This window comes from Semicossyphus pulcher, unplaced genomic scaffold (genome assembly GCF_022749685.1).
Source record: "Semicossyphus pulcher isolate SPU_LCO1_2020_fin unplaced genomic scaffold, fSemPul1.0.p SCAF_4, whole genome shotgun sequence".
NCBI lineage: Eukaryota > Metazoa > Chordata > Actinopteri > Labriformes > Labridae > Semicossyphus > Semicossyphus pulcher.
The window spans coordinates 23246790-23270077 of NW_027211715.1; the positions used below are offsets into that span (position 1 = coordinate 23246790).

The 23288-nt window shown below is 43.2% G+C and overlaps 1 protein-coding gene across 1 annotated transcript in view; it reads right to left on the bottom strand.

Moving 5' to 3' along the window:
- Positions 1-23288, bottom strand: part of ptprsa (protein tyrosine phosphatase receptor type Sa) — a 237093-nt gene that overhangs the window by 85638 nt on the left and 128167 nt on the right. Inside the window, exon 6 of the mRNA XM_069679489.1 lies at positions 12139-12327. Coding sequence (XP_069535590.1) covers positions 12139-12327 — 189 coding nt within the window. The remainder of the gene's footprint in view (positions 1-12138; positions 12328-23288) is intronic.

A 23288-nucleotide genomic window follows, 5' to 3' on the forward strand; every position in this document is an offset into this window, starting at 1 on the left:
AGTCTGACTGTAACTTAGCAGTTGTTACTTGCTAACTAATCCTGCTAAAGGATGTTTTAAAAGGACAAATGGATGTTCAAGGACACTATGCAAGCTGTTAATGAACCTAAGATCTGACGATGTGCACTGCCGTCTCTCAATCCACTTACTGGCCACAGCGACCATGAATAAACCCCAGGAAGTACCGCCCCTGCTGAGAAATAATTCTTGTTTTTCTGGGTCAGAAGAGAAAACATTGGTGCCAATTTTTGGTTCTGTCTGTCTTATTCAATGATGCATGCTGCACCATTAAGATCCAAAAGATGTAAAAAAAATAATTTAAAAAATGGCTATAATTCAAGCAAATAAAGTCCCTGATAATAATGACATCACTTCCATGCGGACCAATTAGTCTTCATCTCAGTCAAAGTGACCCTTCCTGCCCACCAACACTCACAGCCTCCAATTTCCACTACTGCCCACTCCCAGCTGTCTTGCAGCATGTTCACTGCCTTCATCCATTTGATACAAAAAAAACAAAAAAAAAACACAGTAATGGGCAGCGGGTCTTGGACATTTGTCCCAGCCGTGACAGCTGCCCTGGTTAACAGCGCTGCAGGCCCCAGGCTGATCTGACGAGCAGAGCTGAGGTGCCAAGGTGTGATAACAAAGAAGACTGTCTGGGCAGAGTTCAACAAACATGTTTCTGAAGGCCTATTAAGATTCAGGAACAGGCATTCTCGTACCAAAGCTGTTTAGAGGCGATGCTTTGTACAAGAAATTCGCCATTTTCTTGCCAAAATTTTGCAAGGATTTAGATTTTGTCTGAACTCAGGGCCAGCAACTTACCTATTCAAAGGAACCAGACTTTTAACTACACTTGAACAGGTCCTTGCCTGCTTTCAATGCTCTTTCTCTAGCTGTAAACTATAATATGCTCTCAAAAAAAATCACATTTTTAATAATTAGTCTATCCTGCAAACCTGTAAAATGATAAAGTAAAAGCTTTGTCTCGGATATTATCGAGAGAGGAATGACAACTGGTGGAGATAAAAAGTGTAAGGTGTAGTCTGAAACAGAGCTATGGAAAAGAAAAAAGATGGCATGGAAAAGGGGTCTCGTTTATGAAGGGACAATCGGAGAGCGAGCGAGAGAGAGAGAAAGACAAAAAACAAAAAGAGAGGAGTGGGAGGAAGAGTGGAAGAGACAGACAAGCCCAGAAAAAAGAAGGACAGATGAGGGGGATAACAGAAGAGCAAGGAGGGGCCAGCACGGATGATTAATTTCAGAAAGTGCCTGAAGCCGTGGTATGCCCACCCCTGTTGCTGCTTTGTAGCAGCTTTGCCATGTGTACCCCCCCCAACCCCCAACCCCCTCCTGTCCCATTTGTGTAATTCAATTAGTGTGCTCCAGCGGGCCTTGATTGATTTGTTTAGGCGATCAACAAAATGGCTGGCCAAGTCTCACTCTTTCTTTCTCTCCCTCTTGCTCCTTGTAAAGCCCGCTCAGGCCTGCCGGTGGCACGCTGTTCTCTTCATCGTTTTATCCCTCGCTTTCAGTTTGGGGCTCTCATTAGTCCCTCATTACTTATCTACACTCCTGTCGTTTTTCTGTCTATTCTCTTATCCCAACGCAGCTCACAAAGGCTTTATTACAGAGCAATTCATGGAATGAAAAAGTTCCTCATCGTGTTCGCACGGTATTACATTTGAAGTTTCGCTGAACATTAACTCAAATACCTCTTGGAACTACAGAGAGCGACAATGATTGTAAAGTTACAGACTGAAGTGAAGAGTCTGTGAACGCCCTTCCTTCTCCGTCTCCCTTTCCTTCTGTCTGTATCCCGGCTGTCACTTGGGTACAGTCTGCCACCACCTCAAGGTCATCACACTGTGATCGCAGCAGCATGGGGCCCTACGTATGATGCCATTGTTGTCAGCGCCCATCTGGTTGCTTGTAACGCTCCCATGAAATCAGTAATGAAGCAAGGAGGGAGTCCAGCCACCTTTCTACCTATTGCCTACCTCAAGGCCAGCACCTGGTTGCGTTTGTACAAAAGCTAAATTAATGCAGATTGTCACATTTTGGGAATCTGGTGTTCCATATGAACATGACGCTGCTTCCCAGTGACGCACGTTGAGTGATTCTTGCTAGCTAATCAGCAGCTGTTTACTCTTTCTCTGTCCTTGAATTTCTATTCCCATTATTCTGTTTACTTGTCTACTCCGTTCCTCTTTCTGTGTGCTGATTTTATGTGTGGAAAATATCTTGAGGAAGTAGCCTCTGCTAGCTTACCTCGGAGCTTTGCCGAGCTTACTAGCGTAGCCTCTAGTCATCCACACTTAATGAAACCTCACTTACTATGACACAATGGTTTGCGCTAGCTGTTAAACGTCTACGCTAGTAAGAACAACTCTTCTAACTTAACATTAAATATGATGGGCACCCTCAAAAGCTTTAGCCAATTGGTATCAAGCAAGCCTTGCAAATAGACAAGTTTAAAGAACGTATAGTTTAAGGGGAATCTATAATCAGAATTGTTATATTAGCATAACAAACTACTATAACACTCTACGTGGGGACAGGGCTTTAAACCAAGAGGCTTATCTAAGGGTGCTAGCATCCCGGAAGCTGGGCACATACCACTGCTAGCTTTAGCATCCTTGTCGTCAGGTAAAATAGCGCAAGAACACAAAAGACATGTCAGGACATGTTGGTCTGGTGGAGGGATGAGGCGGAATCAACTGTCAATCAATTGTCTTCAGTCCCTTACCCACGAGTTGCTCTGATTCACTTGCACTCACTTCCTAAACTTATGCATGCAAACCATTCGCATTCTCAACCCTTGATCTAAATCATTTTTGAATCTCTCTCCATCCTATGATATTTATTTTTTTCTCCACACATGGGGCATAAGCTCCTGACGGCGAGCCAGTGTCGGTATGCGGTTATGTGGTGGGGAGAAATCGCCTTTTTCAGGCCGCTGATCTCATTATGCAAATGCAGAGTTCATAAGTCATGCTTGCTTTTGTTCGCCACAATATGATTTATGAGACCTTATTCAAACACGGCAGAGTGGGAAGGGCTGGGTTTGGCAATGTTCGTCATGACTGAGGGCTTTAAAGGAGTAAAGGGTATGAATTTACTATAAAACCTCAGGTGCTCATGAATATGTTTGAGAGCAAGTTACTGTTTGGAGGTTTGTGTCATGTGGTTTGTATGAAGTGCTTGAGGATGGAGGACCTTAGCCTAACTGTAGGGGCTTTATTGTTAAATTAACCGCCCCCTTTTTGCTGTAAAAACGGGATATTAAAATCTTTTATCGTGTCCCCATTAAAGTGGGGCAAACTAAGATATTCACTTACCTGCTCAGCCTGTGAAACAAAAGCATTTAACAACAAACACACTGAATCAAGTGGAAAGGAACACTTCAGCAACAAAACCTGCTGGATAATTACACGTTTAATTGTCCGGAGAAATGGAAAAAAATAAGGGAGAGAAAGAATTATTCGAGAAAGCTATTGTATAATTAATTGGAGTCACAATTGTTTGCCACTGTGTCATTCACTTCCCACTTTGATATCCTGTTAATCCTTTGACATTACAGGAGCTGTATTTGTGATAGTAGGGTGTTAATGTTGGTTTGTTAAATGCTCCCTTGTTTTCCCTTTAAATAAACTGCTGTGCAGCCGAGTAACAGGGAGGGAAGGAATTAAATCGAATGAAACGCCCTAAGTATGCAATGTGGCTATTCCTCTAGAGTTTACCAGAAGGATGAGGAGGATATCAAAGCAGAGAAGGAAGAAAAAACAAGCTTGGATTTGACTGAACAGTATACAGTATTCAATAGCCTGGCCTTATGAACAAATGAGGCTACCATTGCCCTCCCCCAGCTTCCCATCTGCAATCCCCCACCCTCCAGCCCCTTGTTCATGTCCAAACAATTTAAATGTCAGAGGCATAAAGCAAACAAACCGTCTGGTAATAACCCTCACCACCCCTCCCCTCGGCTCCTCTTCCTTCCCAATCCGGTATCATAACCAGCCTTTGAACTGCTCAGTAGTTTCCTGACACTGATGATGAGGAGGAGATAGTAGGAGGGCACAAACACATCACACCCACAGAGGTGGAAGGACCGCACATCAATGGTGACATGGGGTATGGGAGTGTGAAACACATATGATCACAGAGTGTACTGAGCACACAGAACCCAAACAGATGAGACATAAATGTTAGTATGTAGAACAGTTTGTCATTTTAAGGAGGAAAAATCTAATAAATATTCCCTCTGTTACGTCAGCTGGGTGGAGTTAGGGGTGTTTATGTCTGGTTTAGTGTCAGTTAAGAGTCTGCTTTTCCCCTTTTCACTGTGTTAAACGTCTTACCTCGAATCGGGGTACTCTCTGGAGGAGACACAAAAATGAAGACACAACATCAGTTTAGTTCAATGTTAGAAATAGTTAGAGGAGTTATTTGAGTTGGGAGGTGGATTACTGATACTTGATTATCAAACCATTGGGTAATCTCTTACGGGGCGTTCAAAGGTTTGTATTTGCACAGAAAAGAAGAAGAAAACAATACCTCTCTCTGCTGGTATCAGAAAGAAAAGGGGATCTTAATATGACTCTCCATTGTCTTAGTTTTCTCTTTTCCCACCATCTTGCCTTGGATATTTTAAGACAGGACACATGACGCATCGACAGCAACTTGGGGTGCGAAGGCAGAGCAAGTTAAGCCGGAAGACATGGGTCATACCAGTTGCAAATGCCTTTTTCCCAGCCATGGGAACTTGAATAAGAGGTCAGTAAAACCAGTTAGGGCATCACTATTCTGTCCCATTATCTACATTAGTATGGAACAAACTGACTGAGGAAGGAATGGAGCCCCAACCGAACAAGAATTTCAGGCTGTTCCTTCAGGCAACTGCAAGTTAAATCAAACAGAATGAAGCTCTTTTTTTATCCTGAAGGTCGTTAACTTGCTTAACTGTGACAGATTATTCTCTATTCACCTCAAGCTTCAACCCTGCTTTCTGGTCGTTCAAACTCCTGCCTCTTTCCAGTGTTGTACTTCACTGAGGGTTGTATGTTTCTCTATTCTTTATTTATTGTGACTACGCATTATGTTACTTGCCTGACTGCAAGCCAAATGTCCCATTAGGGACAATAAAATATTGAGCTTATCCAGTCAGTGGCTGGCGGGTTCTTACATGAAGCTCTAGTTGTGGCTGTGATATAAAATACATCCCTTATAGGCACAGCTTTGGGTGTGGGTAGGGGAGCCAGCTTAACTTCAACTTCCTCCCTGCCAAGCATTAAACTGTCCTTCCGCTCTTGGCTTTTTTTCCTCTGTTCAATGGTTTCTAACCGCTCCTTCCAAACTGCTTTTTCTCTTCTTACTTTATCTGCTCCTCCATTACATTCTGTGTCTCCCTATTTCTGAGTTTCCCACAGTTTCTCTCCTTGCTTTTCACTTAGTCTCCCTCACTAAATCTTCGGATGACTCATGGCAACAACATGCCCTTGGCAATCCCTTGAGAGTGCCAGCAGGGCGGCGCCAACCCAGGAGATGAACCCTATTTAGCATAAATGGCCTGAAGGCACAGAGCTGAGGGTCAAGGGTATGCACTACCCATTGAGCCGAACACAACAGGCCTGGCCCCTTGGTGTGGGTACGCATTCATCCAAGTTGCAGACAGCTACATATGCCAGCCCTCATACCAACTAGCTGAACCATCAAAACAACAACACCAGTCATCCATCGATCTTTTTTGTCATTTATCTAAAGCCAGGTTTCAATGGCAGCAGACTAAACAGGGTAGTCTAATCCTCTCCCTAGCAACCTTTTCCTGCTCCTCTTGTGGGGGCCTACTTAACCAGATGAGATATATATTCTTTCAAGCCTGTTCTTGGCCTACCATGGGCTCTCCTACATGTTGGACATGCCTAAAAAGAAACTCTAAAGGAAGGCAAAAGAGAAGGTACTCTGATCAGACGCCAAGGAGAAGGGGCTTTACTCCAAGTTCATTGTGGTTATCTGAACTCCTTACCCTTATCTCCAAGGGTGAGCCAAGACACCATACAGAGAAAACTTATTTTGGCCACTTGTATCAGCGATCTCATTGTACCCCAAACTCATGACCAAAGGTTAAGGTTGGAACTTAGATCGACTGATGAATCGAAAGCTCCCTGTTCACCACAATGCTTCCGGACAACACCTAAACTGCTACGACCAATATGCCTGACCATCTCCTCAACATTACCTCTCACATGTAAACAAATCAAATCAGAGGGACTCTGACACAGTACATTAGGGTTTGTGGTTGGCTAGGCACTGGGGTTGAAACTTTCCTACTGAAATACCTTCTGGTGGGATGGTTCTTGCAGCTCTGCCTACAGAGGCGTCCTTTGTGATACCAGCAGTCAGGAGGCAATCCCTGAGTTTGAAGTTCTGCCTGGTTTGCAATGGACCTACGTGGATTCAATTCCTATCTTAAGAGTTGCTGTACAATGTGTTGCACAATGGCTAAATCTAAAATGATGACTGTAACTGCAAACCATTAGGGTTAGGATAGGTTTCTTAAACCTACCCTACAAGATGACCTTTCTTAAGCAACTACAAGCAGTGCAATATATTCCATAGATTTGTGAAAGCTTAGAGGCATTGAAAAAACAGGCAAAACAACAGGGACATTTGAATCATTTCTGCAATGATTTTAGAGACCACATGATCACAGATAATCACAAGACAAAGGACAATAGGGGTTTGGGAAGGTTACGTTGTTATTGAGTTAGAGCTTTATTAGAGGCTGCAGAAGCTGTTTATTTTGCTTTAGCTGTGATGAAATTTTAGTTGGGGGTTAAGGGGTTACTAGTTAACGGTTAGGTGAAGTTAAGGTCAAAGTTAGGTTAAGGTTAGGATCAGGTTAAGGTTAATAAAGCAGGTATGTAAAGGGGAAGGACATCACATGTCGCCTTTATAAGGGACTGGGTGACAATAAAAGGGACAAAGACGGAGGGGGAAGTTATAAGAAGGGTGTAAAAATGAAAAGGAAACGAGTGACCTATGTCACTGGAATGTCTAGTTTTTGAATAATATAGCAGCATTAAGAAACGATATAAAACTTAGCTTAACAAACCTCTATTCAATTACAATGGCAAATCCACCTGAATTACAGCATGCAACCCAATGGCCATAAGCTCCTCTTCTAAGCTTTGGTGGTTGATCAGCTTACAGTGACAATGACCTCAATATACCTAAACAGGCCACTGACCCCCTCGCATTATGAAATGCAGTATTATGTGCTCCGCAGAACACCCCATCTGTTTTGTTAAACAACCCACTGAATATATTAAAAATAAAATTGAAGGATGTAGTCTGGCCAGAGGCAATCTGGCCAAAGATGTTGCCCATCTGCGTGTGAGAGGGATAGGGTTGCGTGATTGGCTGAGTGTCAAGTCCGACCAACCTCCAGAGGGCGTCTGGCTGACCTTCTCATCACCACAGACACCCGTCTGGGCTCCTGGTGGAGTCACAGCAGGTCGCAGGGAAAACCTGACTGTTGTTACCACATCTGCAGAGGTCCGAGGCACTTGCAGAGCAGCTTTGGTGCCAACATAAATGAGTGTTTTCGTGCACATTTGAGATAAAATGCAACTGAACTGGCCACGATTCACATTTGAATGTGCATAATGGAAGTGGGCCATCTAGTGTCAGGTCAAGATTTTTATTCAAAAGGACCTTAATTTTTATGAATATGCACTCGTACCAATCTTCTCACTGTCTCCCTGGCCTGTGGTTAATCTTTTCTGGCTGACACGGCAGAAAAGGCCTGGGGTCTGCAGCCACAGGGACTTGGGGGGAAATGTCAGTTTCCCTCCACACCTCTAGAAGAGCTCCTCAGGGGACCCTGACGCAAATATCACTGCCCCGCAAGCACAGCATGGTCTGGCACATGAGGAACCAGTCAGCAATCTAGCAAACAAGTGCTGGATGCTATATTTTCCTTTTGAATTATCAAATCGTTAACACGCTGTTGTCTTGTTTTAGATTAGAATAATTCAGATCAGTATATGCATTTTAACATAGCATAACATGGAGTGAAGGTCATACAAGAAAAGTGCCAGATTTATCTGCAGAAGAATAAGGTTGGGTATGTTTTTGAACTCATGTTATGGAACTCACTGCTCCACTGTCAAGGTGGTAAAATTGAGTTGCTATTATACCACCATCTATAGGAGAGGATCCATCAAACCAAGGCTTGCCCCCTGAGGTTTGAGAGTGTGCCTGAAGCAAAAGAGCAAACACATAGCCCCCAGATATTGTCAACTATAATCCAGTCAATGGACCAACTAAAAAAAGAGAATAACCAATTGCCACAAGGACTTTTACTATTCTTGGGGAAGTGCATTAATCATTGAAAAAACAAAGCAAACAAACAATAGCTTAATACTAAAACTGGAGAGCCAAGATGGCTACTCCAATTGTTCAGGACATGAGAAGATGGCAGCCTCAGGGTTCGAGCACACAGGCCTTTTTCTCATTAGATTAAATCATGCCTGGTCGCTGTATGAGCCTTCCAGCAAGAGTGTTACAGAAAAAAATGCAAGCCCTCAAGGCTAACGCCACCTTATTAGAGCCTTTGTATTGAAATAAGGGAAAGTAATTTCCTTTTCTGCACTCCTACATACACGTAAACCGTAGTTTGAACTGTAAGTATACCCAACCTAAAGTGGCTGGGTATATTTTAGTAGTTCAAAAAGTCAGGAGGAGTCGGAATGTGGCCGAATGCAACTATCACTTGGGAAACAGAGCCTCAGCCAGAGATCTGTGAGCCAGTGGGGATTTGGGCCGATTTGGCGAGAATAGAAAACGCTCTCCCAAGAAAATATCTGGTCAAAACCAGAGGGTCGACCCAGCCCAAGTTTGGAATTGGAGGGTTCAGCCATACAGCGGCCCTGCAGAGGCCGACACCTGGAAAGAACTCAAGAATCCTTCAGCCTCTATCAGTACTTGCTGGACTTCCAAGGTTATTTCTGGACAGCAAACCATGTTCAAGGTTGAACCATTGACATAGCATACAGACATTTAAATAGCCAGTTATGTGCATTGCTGAAGCAAAGCATATTGTATAAACCTCACAAAGAAAACCAAAAGAATTCTGTAGGCTTTGACTGCACAAGAATAATTGTCTTGGATTCAAACAGAGCCCAATTATTTTCTCAAAGCCTGCTGTCTTGCAGCACAGCAGAGAGAAAGAACTAGACTTGACAGGAGGCATCAGCAGTGAAAAATCTGGATAATTTGGTCAGTGAAATAAGGCGTAAGAAAACAGCGACTTCCAAGGTAACTTTGCACGGATACTTTAGACCCCTAACAGCCCATTCAAGTTGCTAAAATATTATAGATAAGGCGGTTGAACTGGGCTTTTCTTAAGTCTTACGATGCATATTAGCATTAATGTGAAGCAGGATGTTGCCTCACAAGACCCGCTCAGCAGGTCTTTAACATAAATAAAAACTGTGCTGCTTCTGCTTAAAAGGTGGACTGTGATACCAAAACACCCCATCCCCAGCTCATGCTGCTGCTTGTCCTTGATTTAACTTTCTGCAGTAAGTTCCGTTGAAAGAAGATAAAAGAAGTGGGGGGAATAAAAGTAAAGGATAAACAGAAACCGAACATAGGGAACAAGTGGCAAAAAAAGGACAAGAGGGGAGGGGAGAGCAGGGGATGCATGCTTTTTTGAGTTTAAATATGCCATCTGCGTCAGGGAGAGTGGGTGGGCTCGCTGGGCTTTGCAAGACACTTACCAAAGGCTTCTGAAAATGACAAAGCAAGGGGAAGGGGAAGAACAACATAGTTCATTTTAGGTTAAGTTAGAATTAAAGGAGAAAAGTTAAGTTGGATCTTGTGTATTTTATCTTTCATTCCCATGAGTTACCGTGACAACTTGGTGCTTAACATAACTTCTATTGAGAATTTATAATTCTAATAAGGGGAAGGTTTTAGGACATCCACTATGGTGTCAATTGTACAATTTATAAATTGTATTTTATTGGTCTGTTTATTTTATGTTTTCTTTTCCAGTTTTAACTTGTGTTATGAGTCATAGCCAAATGAAATGTGTTGAAGACTCGGCGATGTGCACCGAAACACATCTGAGTTTCAGACAGAAAAACAGACCAAACACATACAGAGAGACAAAACAGCAGTCTGTTTCAGTTAGACAGGACACACAAAGACAATTGAAGAAATCATGACACAGATAAAGACAGATGACACAGAGGTTAGACAACAGGCAGGAAGCAGAAATCTTTTCCCATCATTAACAGAGGCTCAACACTCACAAAGCCCTGACGAAAAGTTTACACTAGGTAACACACTGTAGAGCAGAACTGACACTCTAAGCTTCATCCAAAAGGCAACTGGACTTGGTTGAAGTTCATGAAGACGTTTCACATGTGAGCCCATCAACACCAGAGGGTACTAACAACTCTAAGTCATACTAGGTCAACAGCTCAGGCTCATGACTCACCCTTGATTACACATCTATCAGCATACTAATCGCCTAGAGAGGCTTATATTTTAGCTGCGTCCACCAGTCAGTTAGAACTGAAGAAGCCTTTCGGATGAGAGGTCAAACGTCTTCGAGAACTTCAACCAAGTCCAGTTGCCTTTTGGATTAAGCTTAGAATTACCATAACCTGGACGACTGAGAACCTTCACAGTCGGAGCTAACACTTCATATACCACCTGAGACATTACTGGTGGAGTAGACAATCTTACAACCTGCAAAAGGTACCTGGAAAATGAACACATTCTCTACAAATCTAAGTACCTTTAATAGACTTCATCGAGTTTTTAAAAGTTTAAAGGCAATTTGGAGTTTTTGACATCTTGATGCCCTGTTAGGTAATGTTTTTGCAAGTGTTGGTGGTGGTACCACGCTGACAAATACACCCACCAATCGTAGATGTACACAATGCAAAAATGTATATAAATGAAAATATTGCGTTTGCAGGGTTTACATGTTTTCTAACCCTGTAGGATAAACATTAGAAGTTTTTGGTGAAACTGGTTTATTTACCAGAAAACTCCAAAGTGCACCTTTGAGGTTAAATGTCTAAATTGCTCAGGTAAAGGCTGGCAGTGCAGAAAGATGATCATGGGGTAAAAACATCAAAGTTAAAGCTTCTCTGGTGAGATTCCCTTGTGGAAACACTTTGTCCGCACACTTAGACCAAAAGCACTGACAGCCTTAACAAAAGCACCTTAGACCAATCTAAGGCCCCTAGAGGAGGTCCTCAGGCGACTATAAACAAACAGCTTTCAGTAAATAGTACACAATAGTCTAAGAGAGAGCTATATTGTCACGTGGAATTTCTTTAAAATTTAAGCACCCACAAGTCAAACATTTCAGGGAGCTGTGGACTTGCTGTATTTGTATTTGGCAAGGCATAAATAATGAGATGATAAATTGATTCTCCTGAGTGTACAGCTCACGAGGGCCACAAGTGAGGGCAGGAACTCGATGGCAACAGACTCTTTATTTAGTAGTGTCTGCGCTGATTTGCGTCTGCAGCAACAAATCAAAGAGGACTCATTGGATTTTTCGAATGGTGACAAATCATCGACCCAAAATATCTACCCCTTATTGCCCGGGGCCACTCCAGGGCCTACACTTAATTAGCTATATAATTAGACTTTGCTTTAGTGGGCCTTTCAGTGGGGTTTAATCAATGGGAACAGGACAACATATCCACCACTGGGTTGTGTCAGTTGTGTGCGGACCCTGCACTCATTGTCTACAATGACACACTTCTGGAATGTTGGGAATCATCTGACCTCATTCAGTAATGTTACATGCTTACAAATGATCTTTTGGGTGATGATCAGTGGGTGTTATAGCACAGTAAGCTAAGAAAGCACATTCCTAAAAAAGTTTACATAACAACAAAGTTTCCACCTGAAAGTGATATTTGGTTTCAGAGAGTATTGATGTGTCCTATTGCATATAGTTCTGGGGAGAAATACGACTGCACACTGCAGCCACATTAGCTGCAAAGCACAAAAACAACCATCCTCATTATTCCCAAAAATATCCTGTTAAATCAAACAAGTGCTCAAAAAAACAGCGAGGTAATGTCGGGCTTTCCTTACCTGAGCGTAACTGTTTGATCCGCCCGTTACTTGCACTTGGGTCAATGGGCAGGAAGTCTTTGTACCAGGTGATTTCTGGGTCAGGGTTGCCACTGGCGGCACAGAGCATGGTGGCTGTTCGAGTGCGCTCCACCACTTTGAGTTGAGGGCCCATGTCAATGTTAGGGAAGCCGGGTGGGAGCAGGTCCTCTGTGGAAAGAACAGGAAACAGAGGGATGAGTACTTTGAATTGCAAAGTGAGATGTTATTCCTTTAAAATGTCGAGAGCTATAACACAAGAGTGAACTGAAATAAGGTAAAGTACATTTTTGTGGTGCAAAAGAGAACAAATTTAATGTTGTGTTGTGCCTGTCTATTTGAAAAAAAAAATACTATTACAATTATTATTTATTCTATAATTGGAGGCACAGTATAATCGGCACATTATCTGCTGATTATGGCTTGAAAATGACATATCGGCATCGGCATGGTCATGTCATGCATCGGCATGTCATTTTTCTGCTGATATTTTCTGCCGATAATTTCCGCCGATAAATCAACACTTTAATTCTGCCTAAATGCTCCTGTAGTCTTTGACCAAAACCTGACGTAATGCTACAACATTAACTTGATGCGAGTGTGCGCGCACTGCCTGCACCACGCCTCTTCCATCAAGCGTGAAGAAGGGTGCAAGATGTCTGCGGTATGGCAGTTTTTGGCCACTACAAATAAAGTAGGCATGATATCAATTTCGCTACAGGGGAGACTTGATCTATCTATCGGTATCGAAATCGGTAATCAGCTATAAGGGTTGGAAAATATCAGCATGTCGGATATCGGCAAAAGATCCAATATCCTGCATCCCTATCCATAATTAACAGAACAACATTATAGTGACTCTTGGGAGGTAATTACCTTGTAAAACTATGACAAAAGTAATGTCCACAGATTATCGCATGCTCTTGCATAGTATTAAAGAAAACACTCCTTATACTTGCAATCATTTTCACCACTCAGTGCGAGTACTGCCTATCGGTAAACCTTGAAACCAGAAAATCTCCCAAGGTTAAACAGGTTGAACACAGAAACTAATGATGCAATTGCATTCAGCATTTTGCTTTATCTTAGAATACTTTATGAAATGTTTTAGCCTTGAGACAAACGCACAATAGCTTTGTGATATTATAGCCAGCCACGTACAGTAGGCAGATATATAAAATAAACCAATTAAGGATATAAACTGCACTGCATAAAATCTGTCTGCCTTAGAGGGCTGGGTTGAGGCGGGGAAGAGATAGCATTTGCTCTCTCTCAGAAAATCAGCTAGCATTCTAATGAACAAAAAAAAAACATCCTTTAGCCAGAAACTCACAGACTGCATTCCCCCCATAAACCAGCCTGTCCATTAAGGACCATGTGTCTTGTTGAAACGCCCTTAAGGAGGGTACTTGCTGCATGTGTTCTCGGTGTAACATCTAGTAAATAAACGGCTTTGAATGCAAATAGAAGATAAGAAGGGGAGACAATAGACTGAAAAGCAATAGCAGAAGAAAAGCCCGGTAATCCCTGTGATTTCTCCGTCTAGTTTTCTCCGTGTTCAGTGAAATAAATGACACTCAAGTCAATTTGAGGTTATATAGTGCTCTGCTAAACTACCACTTGGTTGAGACACACTATAACCCCTATTTGTCCAGGGCCTAATACCGAATGAGAGATGTAATCAGTATGATTCCACTCCGGCATTAAAGGTGCGGTAGTTGCATATAAACCACTTTAAGCCCCTTTGTCTGTGAGTATTGCTGCACAAATTCAAGAACCATCACGCTAGCCAGCACTTGTTTAATCTGCACAAAGACTGCAGCTAATTCTCAGACATGATTGAGCAATTATTTCACTGTTAGGAGATGCCAGTGTAGTGTGCTCTATGGTCATTGTCCTGCTAATACAGACTCCCTGCTCTCTAGGGGAAATGAGTCCCATGGGTCAGATCGCTTGACCTCTACCCTGACTGGAGCCAAAGCAGTGACTCACGCTTAGATGATGAGAGCCGAGGGGGGAAGTACCCTGAGCTGTAATATGCATCAGAAGCCCAAGGCCACATCGCGACTCGAGAGAAGATTGACTGACTAAGATGGGTGGTTAGTGGCACACAAGAGGTCAGCGTTCATCTTGAGAGGTAATGACCTTGTGTCAACTCTGCAGACACTGTGGTGGTGTTGTGGTCACGCGGAGGAGAGCTAAATTAAGGGGAATTAGGGCAGTTAGTTGAGTCACTGTTTTAGACTCTCAAACCAAGATCAGTGTGTCTGCCTTTTATTGGATGAGAAGAGTTATTGCATATTAAATTTTCCACTTAATACAAGTTAGACTGTGGGCAATGAAATAATGATTTAAGTGGTAGTTATTCTGAAAGCATGTTATTCTTTAGTCTTTGCTAGATGTTTTTTTTTCCCTCAAATGATCTCATTGTTTGGAAAAGACGGGTGAAAAGTTCATTTATATTCACATTTTGTAACATTGAATCTCGCACAAGAGAAAGAACCAACCAGAGGGTCTCAAACTAAGTCCTGACAGGTTACCTCTAACTTAGGCTGACATCAGCACATCATGATGAATATTTCAATGCCGGGTTCAAAGAAGTACATGCATTTACACTGTTTTAGGCTCCGTGCTGTATCCTCCTCATCCATTATTAACGATCACCCCTGTATCATCTATTTTATACCAAGTTCCCCTGAAGCTTAGAAAAAGCAATGGCAAGCTTACACTTCACTTCAGAAAGTTCTGAACAAGACAGAGCAATATGTTCTCCAATCTGTATGTCATCAATGATCTATGCAAGGGAGGCCATAAAAGGTGCTCGCTCTGGTACCCCTCTGGGTCGTTCTGTCTGTCGTAGAAGGATCTCTGCGAAAGGTTGGCGCTGCCAGTTCTCGGGGTGCTACGTCTGAAGTACTTGATGTTGCAGAGGCCTATCTGAGCTTCACCTCACATGAACCCTGCCTCTCATGGCATGAAACAGAAGACAGAGGCCTACACGGTAATGAAGATGTAAACAGTGTAAGTGGATTTGAGATGAATGAAATTAGGCATGTGAAAGAGAGCAGAAGGTGGGCAGACAAATAAAGCAACCAAAACAGGAGTAAACAAGAAGCAGGGGTGGTGGATCCATGGAGAGATGATGCTATCGTTGCAGCTGCTCTGACCTGATACAGCCCCGGCAGCTCTTCCTGAATAAATGGCATGTATGCTGTTTGCTTACTTCCCCAGGAATAGAGTCTGATAGCATCTTTTCCCCCCGAAGCCTACAGGCTCTGTCGATAAAGGCGGCCATGCAAAAATAAATAGATCACTCATCGAGGGAGTGTTACTTCAGGGTTAGCAAGCCTGACTGTGAAAGCAACCAATGACACGGGCTGATAGTATCCTAGCAATCCCAACGGGCCAGTCCCCCATAATGGCAGAGCAATTGCATTTCTATGATGTGTTCTCGGCGATGACAAATCTTCACAGGCCAAATAGATTATGATGCTCGCACGCTATTGGTCAATGGCAACGTCTGGTTTTATTCTGCCGGGAGCAGCCTTTGTCACTTAGGCCCACAATCATCATACAGCGGAGCTATGAGAGACACATGCTGCAGTTACAGACACAGTGTGCCCACGATTTTCAAACTACTTTATCACTATGGATTTTCTTTGGTGTGTTCTTACAGACACACAGATTTCTTTAGATTATCCTTTTAATGAGTTTACTAAGTCGTCAATTACAACAATCATTACGATTAAGGAAGAGAGCTTCTCCACAAGTACAATAATGTGGGAGGTCTTCAAGAGAATCTTCCCAGCATGCAACACATCTCATTGGTTGGGCCTTTTTGATACATCCCATTGGTAGGTGCTCATAAACTTGTTGGTAAATGCTGATGACTGAGGCAGCAACAACCGAGGGCTAGCACCACTGAGATCGCTCAGTCGTTTTCAGCAATGAAGAGAAGCTATTTTCCAAACGTTTCGGTCAAAGGCTACAAATTGCTGGATGCATCTGTTGCTAGGCGTTCAATTCACGCTTTAACAACAGTGCCGTTTAAACACCGTGATGGCAAACCTTAAAAAGGCCTCCTGCCCACAGCTGGCGCTCCCAGCATGACTCCACAGCTAATTCCCCTACAGGCCCTCTTTGACCTGATCTAGACTTAGACTTTTGTCGTTCCCTTTGATGGGTTTTTTTTGGGGGGGTTGGCTTGAGTGCCATCATTATCCATAATTGTCTTTAATTTCGCTTTTCTATTTAATGTCATTACAGTGACAGGTGCAAAGCCTTTAATCAGCCTCTGGTTAGCTTAGCCACCGCCCCGGCTGTTAATCTGCCGACTCATGCCTGCTGTTGCGTTCTGCTTTCTATCATGCTAAGTGTGGCCCTCTGCAAAGGTCTGGTCTTTAGACTCATTCGCTCACGACTATTCCCATTTCCAGTGATTCACCGCTACCAAAGCATCTACTTTTTTTATTATGAATTCTATTTATAGTATTGTCATAACCAGATTCCAGCGCTAAAGAGGTTTGTGATTAAATGTAACATTTTATAAGCACTTTTTTTAGAAGAGGTCCAAGACAAAATGTGTAATCATGGAGCTCTTATATGTAGCAGCATAACTGCCCAGTTCCCCATGTGCTGCACATACAATGTAATACCATGTTATCATATGTACTTTATGTGCCATGAATAGTACTCTCAACCTATGCTTTACTCAGTAAGCACTCATTTCTGTGGTGCCTGACAGTTCCAGTGCCTTTTTCTACACTCTGACCTACACAAAGAGAAAATAGTGGTGGTAACATAATGTACTTAATTAGCCAAATGACATTTAACCCCACTGTGTTAGCGCTCTGATATAGCATGTGAGCTACAAGGCTACTGAACAAGTAATTCCTAAGGATTGTTCAGGGTTTTACTGTATGTGGATCTTTAAATTATTACACTGCACGTGACATCCATTTTAATGTCATGTAAACTGGCTTTAAATGTGCTTATTCTGAGCCTTCAATTACTTCATAGAGTAGGAAGAGCAATAGTAAAAGAGGGGGAGAGAGAGAGAGAGGTAAAACTCCACTGGCTGGGACTGCAGCAAATGCCGTGGGGTGCTCCACCATCCCCCGCACCTATTACTCATATTATTATTTTCACTTACTGAAATGATTTAATTTCATCAGCAGCGTAATCAGGTTAACTGATTACCCCGCGCCACAGCATAGAGACACAGGCTTTACGCAAGGTTTGTGCGTTAATACCACAGAGGGACTGCTGGGAAAGAGACAGTGATGGAGGGGGGAAGGGGAGAGCAAGAGAGGTAGAGGAGGGAAAAAAGAGGTTAAGATATGAAGCTATAGAATGAGGGACGGATAAACACAATAAGAATAGCGATGGCTTGCTCTCATTTAAGAAAGATCAGTGCAGTCTGAATAAATAGATGTTGAACTAATGGGCAGTCAGAGCCTCTAAGACTTTAGACAATGCAGTTTTATTTGCTCTGCACCTACAACTCAGCCAGAACTTTTCAAGTCAAGCAGGCAGCCAGAGTTAAGAGCGTTTCTGGGGTGCAGCCGCAGAAAAACTGTATTTTGGGAAGTCTATTTTCTACATTGCATGTGTGAACAAATGGCCCATGCACATAAATGCAATGTTGAATTAATTTTGTTGAATAACGTGAATGTTTACGACATATATTTCCAATTTCAGACGTCACAGTGGTGCAGTGGTTAGTGCTGTCGCCTCACACCTAGTTCAAACCCCGGTTCAGACATAGTGGGCATTTGCGTGGGTTTCCTCCGGGTACTCTGGCTTCCTCCCACCGTCATAAGACTCGTCAGGTTAATTGTCGACTCTAAATTGCCCGTCGGTGTGAGCATGAAAGGTTGTCTGTCTCTGTGTGTCAGCCCTGTGATTGACTGGCGAACAGTCCAGGTTGTACCCCACCTCTCGCCCAATGAGAGCTGACGTAGGCTCCACCCCCCCGACCCTGAAGGATAAGCGGTATAGATAATGGATGGATGGATTTCTCATTTCAGTGACCTTATCAGTGTGACTACTTAGAACCTAGAAGACGCTTCCTAACAGTCCCTTCAACAACATGAACTTGAGTTCCCTACGCCGTGAAAGTGATCTGTTTTTTCTTGCACTTGATTTGTAATGTGAAGTAGAGTAGCTAAAAGCCACCAGCTACTTGACATAAATTGTCACACCAGTTGAAAACTTGTGGTCTTATTCAAACCAATCAGTACACAGGTCTGTTTCACTGAGCAGCTTTCTCTTCTGTGGTTGGCATTTGGTCATTTCTGATGATTATGCACCTAAATACATATTCCAAACCAAAACAAATCTTTCCATGGAATTCCTTGAATTCTGTGCCCAATGGGATTCCTGTTGAATTGCCTGAGAAATGCACAAAGAAAGACATGGGAACAGTGACACAGAAATGTCCAGGGACAGAGAAGAATAGCAACACAGGGGAAATCTAATCACAGTGTCTCTGGCCCCGGCACCGATAGCCCTCTCTGGATAGCCATCTCAGCTGAATAATGGTTATTATACAGCCAGCACTCAACCTCTACCCCCCTTGCTCTGTTCCCGGAAAGACGTCCGCTGCCCCATTGGTATTCTCCACAGCGAGCCCATCTAGCCACCAAGGGCAACATTTACATCAAAATCTCCAAAGTACAAGCCGAGAGAAAACGTCTGAAACACCAGATGAGAGAAAGGAAGAGGGGAAGAGGGAAAGAGAGAGAGAGGGGAGTGAGATTGGACTTTGGGAGCAAGGCAGAAGTTTGCAGAATTGCTTATTGCCCTGCAAAATGAGATTGTTGGGTCAACTTTCTGACCATATGAAGACCCCACAGAGTAATCCATCTATTCGCCTTTTCTTTTCATGCTGGTTTTTATGCATTTACAGAGCCAGCAGTTTACTTTACAATTTAAGACGACTGCTGGTCTTTAGCCTGGCAAGAAACTGACCGTTCTGTTCGGACTGTTTGTTCCACACCACCTCCAATTCTGACACGGCCCGTATTAGGCCGCATTTATAAAGCCATCATCACCACTGAGCTCAACAGCAAGTAGACAGCTTGTTTGCCAAAGAAAGAGCGCGATACCTGCCAAGAGGGGGATATTTTGGAGAACAAATGGCACCAACCACCACAGGTAGCAGCTATGACCGCGGTTCTGTCAAAAGCCAAAGCCAAAAGAATCAAGGAAGGGAGGAATTGATGGCAAATACCGGGAAGCAAGCCAAGTAAAGTAAAGCCTGTTTATAGACAGCACGAGGCAGGAAACAATCTTTTACCCTCAGGCTGAGCAGGGTAATAGTGTGTAGCATTAGGGCATCATTTCCTGTCCATTACAGGCAGAGAAGGGAACGGAGGCTTTGTCCATATAACATCAGATGCGGCTTTCAAATAATGTCTTACGTATCAAAGGAGAGAACACATTATCCAAAAACGGAGAATTTTTAGGATATCTTTGCGCCTCTCGTATGTTGTTAGTTTTTTGAAGACTAAAATGTATAATAGCTGCTTCCAGAAACTGAGCTATGTTGTCTCTTTTATTATCTTTTAAAACTCCAAGAACCAGTCCACATGAATGCACACACCACTTTTCTGTTAAAGTAATAATCCGGAAGATTTTCTGGAAGTGAAAAGTAGAACAACTTTTCCAAGTAGAAAGTAAATAACTCAGGACTCATTTATCACTGAACACATTCCCTTTACTTCCTTATAATGTATTAATCAAACAATGGTGGTTTGAATTATATCAAGTAAACACTTTAATTATCCAACAAAAGGAAGCTGCGTTTGAAGTTGTTGCATCAATTTCCATCCATTCAAAGGCTGTCTGACAAGTTTTTCCATGACAGGGTTCAGCCTTGTACACTGACCTGCTGTACCTCTGCTCTACCTATGGTTTTTAATGCTGGAAGTCAGGGTCCAGTCTTTGATAGAAACTCGTACGATACAGGCTGTTTCCCTGATGTGTCGAGCCGCTGTGATCGACACAGCACGGACATGAGGGAGGAGTAATTGTCTAGGACAGCTTCAAAGATCCCCTGCCTGCGAGGAGAAGAGGTGGAGGGGAAATAGCACTGAAAAGGGGAAAAAATTCTGTTTATCTGTCTCTCTCTCTCTCTCTCTCTCTCTCTCTCTCTCTCTCTCTCTCTCTCTCTCTCTCTCTCTCTCTCTCTCTCTCTCTCTCTCGTCAGGCTCCTGAGGCATCTGGGGTAAGACAGGCGAACTCCGGGGGAGACAGGAGATGAGGCCGGGGCCATTAAAGGAAGTGCCTCACCATAGAGAAACGTCAACCAGTCAGGTCTGGTTTAGAGGTGGGTAGCATTGAGTGTGTGTGTGTGTTTCTTTAAGGGTGTGTGTGCATGTGTGTCAGGGTGTGGAGGGGCAGTGGGCACCTTGAAACCAGACTTCAGTTTAGCACACAGCGTGGGCGACAATGCCGATGGACGAATCTTACATTGATGTTTGATCGTGAGGGAGTTGTAGAGAATGAAATGTGCGACATCTCTTTCAACCACACAAACGACTCGGCTTTATTCAAAGAGAAAAAACCTCCCGCTTAGTTGGGCTGGAACCTGCTGTGAGTAATAGAACGTATAGCCCCCCTTTCATGCATCTACTTTACCAACATCGCAATTTAACATGTTGATTTCAAAGGTGGTTATTCATGATAAAGTGCCTTAAATAACCTGGAGTAGCAACATGTTTCAAAGCCGTCATTTAAAGCAACACTATTGACAAATACAGCTTGTTCAAGGATATTTGTTATAAAAATACATGGGAAAAATGTTGCCAATCATCTGGTATATAACATATACAATGTACACACTCACATGTGTATAAAAGAGTGTCATCAGCGTAATACATAACCCTAACTTCTAATTATCAGTTCCCATGTATTAGGGAATGAAACGTGTTAATAATGAAACTCCTGTGAGCGAGCCGATGCATAAAAGACATCACAATATTTTAAAGACTTGTTCTGTGAAGGGGTTTTTCCATGCAGTGTGTGCTGGGGAGCTTTATCAGAGTGAGAACTTGTTCTAAAAGAAGCTTACTGGCTTGGATCCATTCAGACGACGCAACTCGGCAGCATCATTTTATGTCATACCTAATTAATGATGACATTAGTGAGGAAGCATATTTAGTGGGTGGGGTGCTGTGACAGCTCGTTGGGGCGCAACGCAGCCCATAAGTTCTGCAATGAAGCTGGAGTCAGAAGCAGCCTTTCAGCAGCAGATTGAGTTTTAGAATTCATCATTTAAACAGGCGGCATAATAACTGAGGAAGCTCCACTTGCCTTGTGTCAATATACTCTCATCACTATTCTTCAGCCGTGCTCCCTCTGTGGTGAGTAGAGAAAGGAAGAGGGTAGGACATAAGGAAACGGACCCATTAAGAACAGCAAAAAGTTGACATGGATTGTTTTCTTAACAGTACCGCTGTGGATACAGTGGATATACAGGGGTGATATGTGATTGAAAATCAAGTTTGTACTCCTGACATGTGGCACAAAGGCTCCTCTGAGCTTGCCAAGCAACGTCAAGCCAAAACAACAACAGATTGAGAGGGCTGAGCTGCTGCATTGTCCAATTTCTGCCAAAGTAACTATTCTAACCCAAACAAATACCCAAACCTAAAACAGGGACTGACAATAATTGCGAAAGGATTTGGAAGGAGGTGGATGGGTGGGACCGGGGAGTGAGGTCATTGTCTCGGCTTAGTGCAATGAGTCCTCTAATGGCAGGTCCGGAGGCACCTTTGGTGAGCAGAACAACAATCATGAATATGTGGTGGATGGAAATGAGCCCAGGGCCAGCCAGAAGTCTGTCTGGTAATTGCCTAATGTCCCTTTCAGACGTGGAGATTACAAGCGGACATGGCAATAGGGGTCACAGAGGACGTGGGCCTTCACCAGGCCCGGAACCGTTGGAGTGTTGGATAAATAAGTCACTTAAAAAGGTGACGAGGCCGAGTGGATGTGGAGAGAATGCGGATAGGCTGAGTAACAAGCAGGGCTGTTAGGAGGAAAAGTGGGCACCAGAAGGCCTCGGCTGTAATTTCACCATCATTTCCTGCTGTAAAGCAACATTTGACAGGGAAATTGGTGAGCGGTCAAACATCCTGCTCTGCAGTAAGAGGACCTGCAGGAAAATGAAATAAAAGGAAAAACACATACAGTACAAAGTGTACCTTGTGAAAAATAAGAAAAGATCTCCCTTTTAGATGTAACAACCAAATGACACCTCCACTCACACAGAGATGTGATTGCTTAAACTGAACTGCGTGAATGTGACAGAAATGTGGGCGGATGGGTTCGTGGTCAGACGGGAAAGACAAAGGCGAGAGGCACACATGTTGGCATTGTCCTGTAAGGGCCAAGGATCACAGTGTTCTTTAAATACGAGCAGCTGCTGCTAAATCCAGAAGGATCCGGGCTGCGCTCCAGAACAAGAGCTTTGTAATCATGAAGAAGTCCTGGATAGCTTCTTTCAACTGGCCTCTCTGACTGTTATTTCCTTCCCTTTGATACTGACACCTTACATCCCACTGGGAACGCCAATGCATCAACAATGTTTGCAAGATTTGAATATTTTTCTTGAGAAACATTTAGGCGGATGTAAATCTACTCTAACCGCATTCAAGTTGTATTTTCCACTTTAAAGAAAATACTTATGATCATGCCGTCAAGCCCACCGTTTAACTTTTACCACATGAAGCGAAGGCACGGCTCTGGTCTAGCATACAGGACTTTGAGTCTCATCAACTCTGCCAATCCTGCAGGGCCCACAGCTCGACCTCTGTGTTTTAGGCTTCAGTCACCTGGGCCGGAGGCTCATGTATATGCATGAAGCTGGAGGTCCAGGCCATATCCCCCTGCTCTTCTTTATGCATGAGTTGGGCCACTCCAAAGGTCGTCACTCACACCGTTTCCACAGGAACCACCTCTTTCTCCCCGCTCTCATTCCCCCGCTCAGGTGTGCGCTATCCAAGTCGAGTTTGGGTAGGTAATTGGATTTGTACACTTTATGATGGCACTGGTATGAAATATGTTCTGGATTCCAAACAGCATGCTCGTCTTACATTGTAAAATATGGACTATTATTTTGTTTT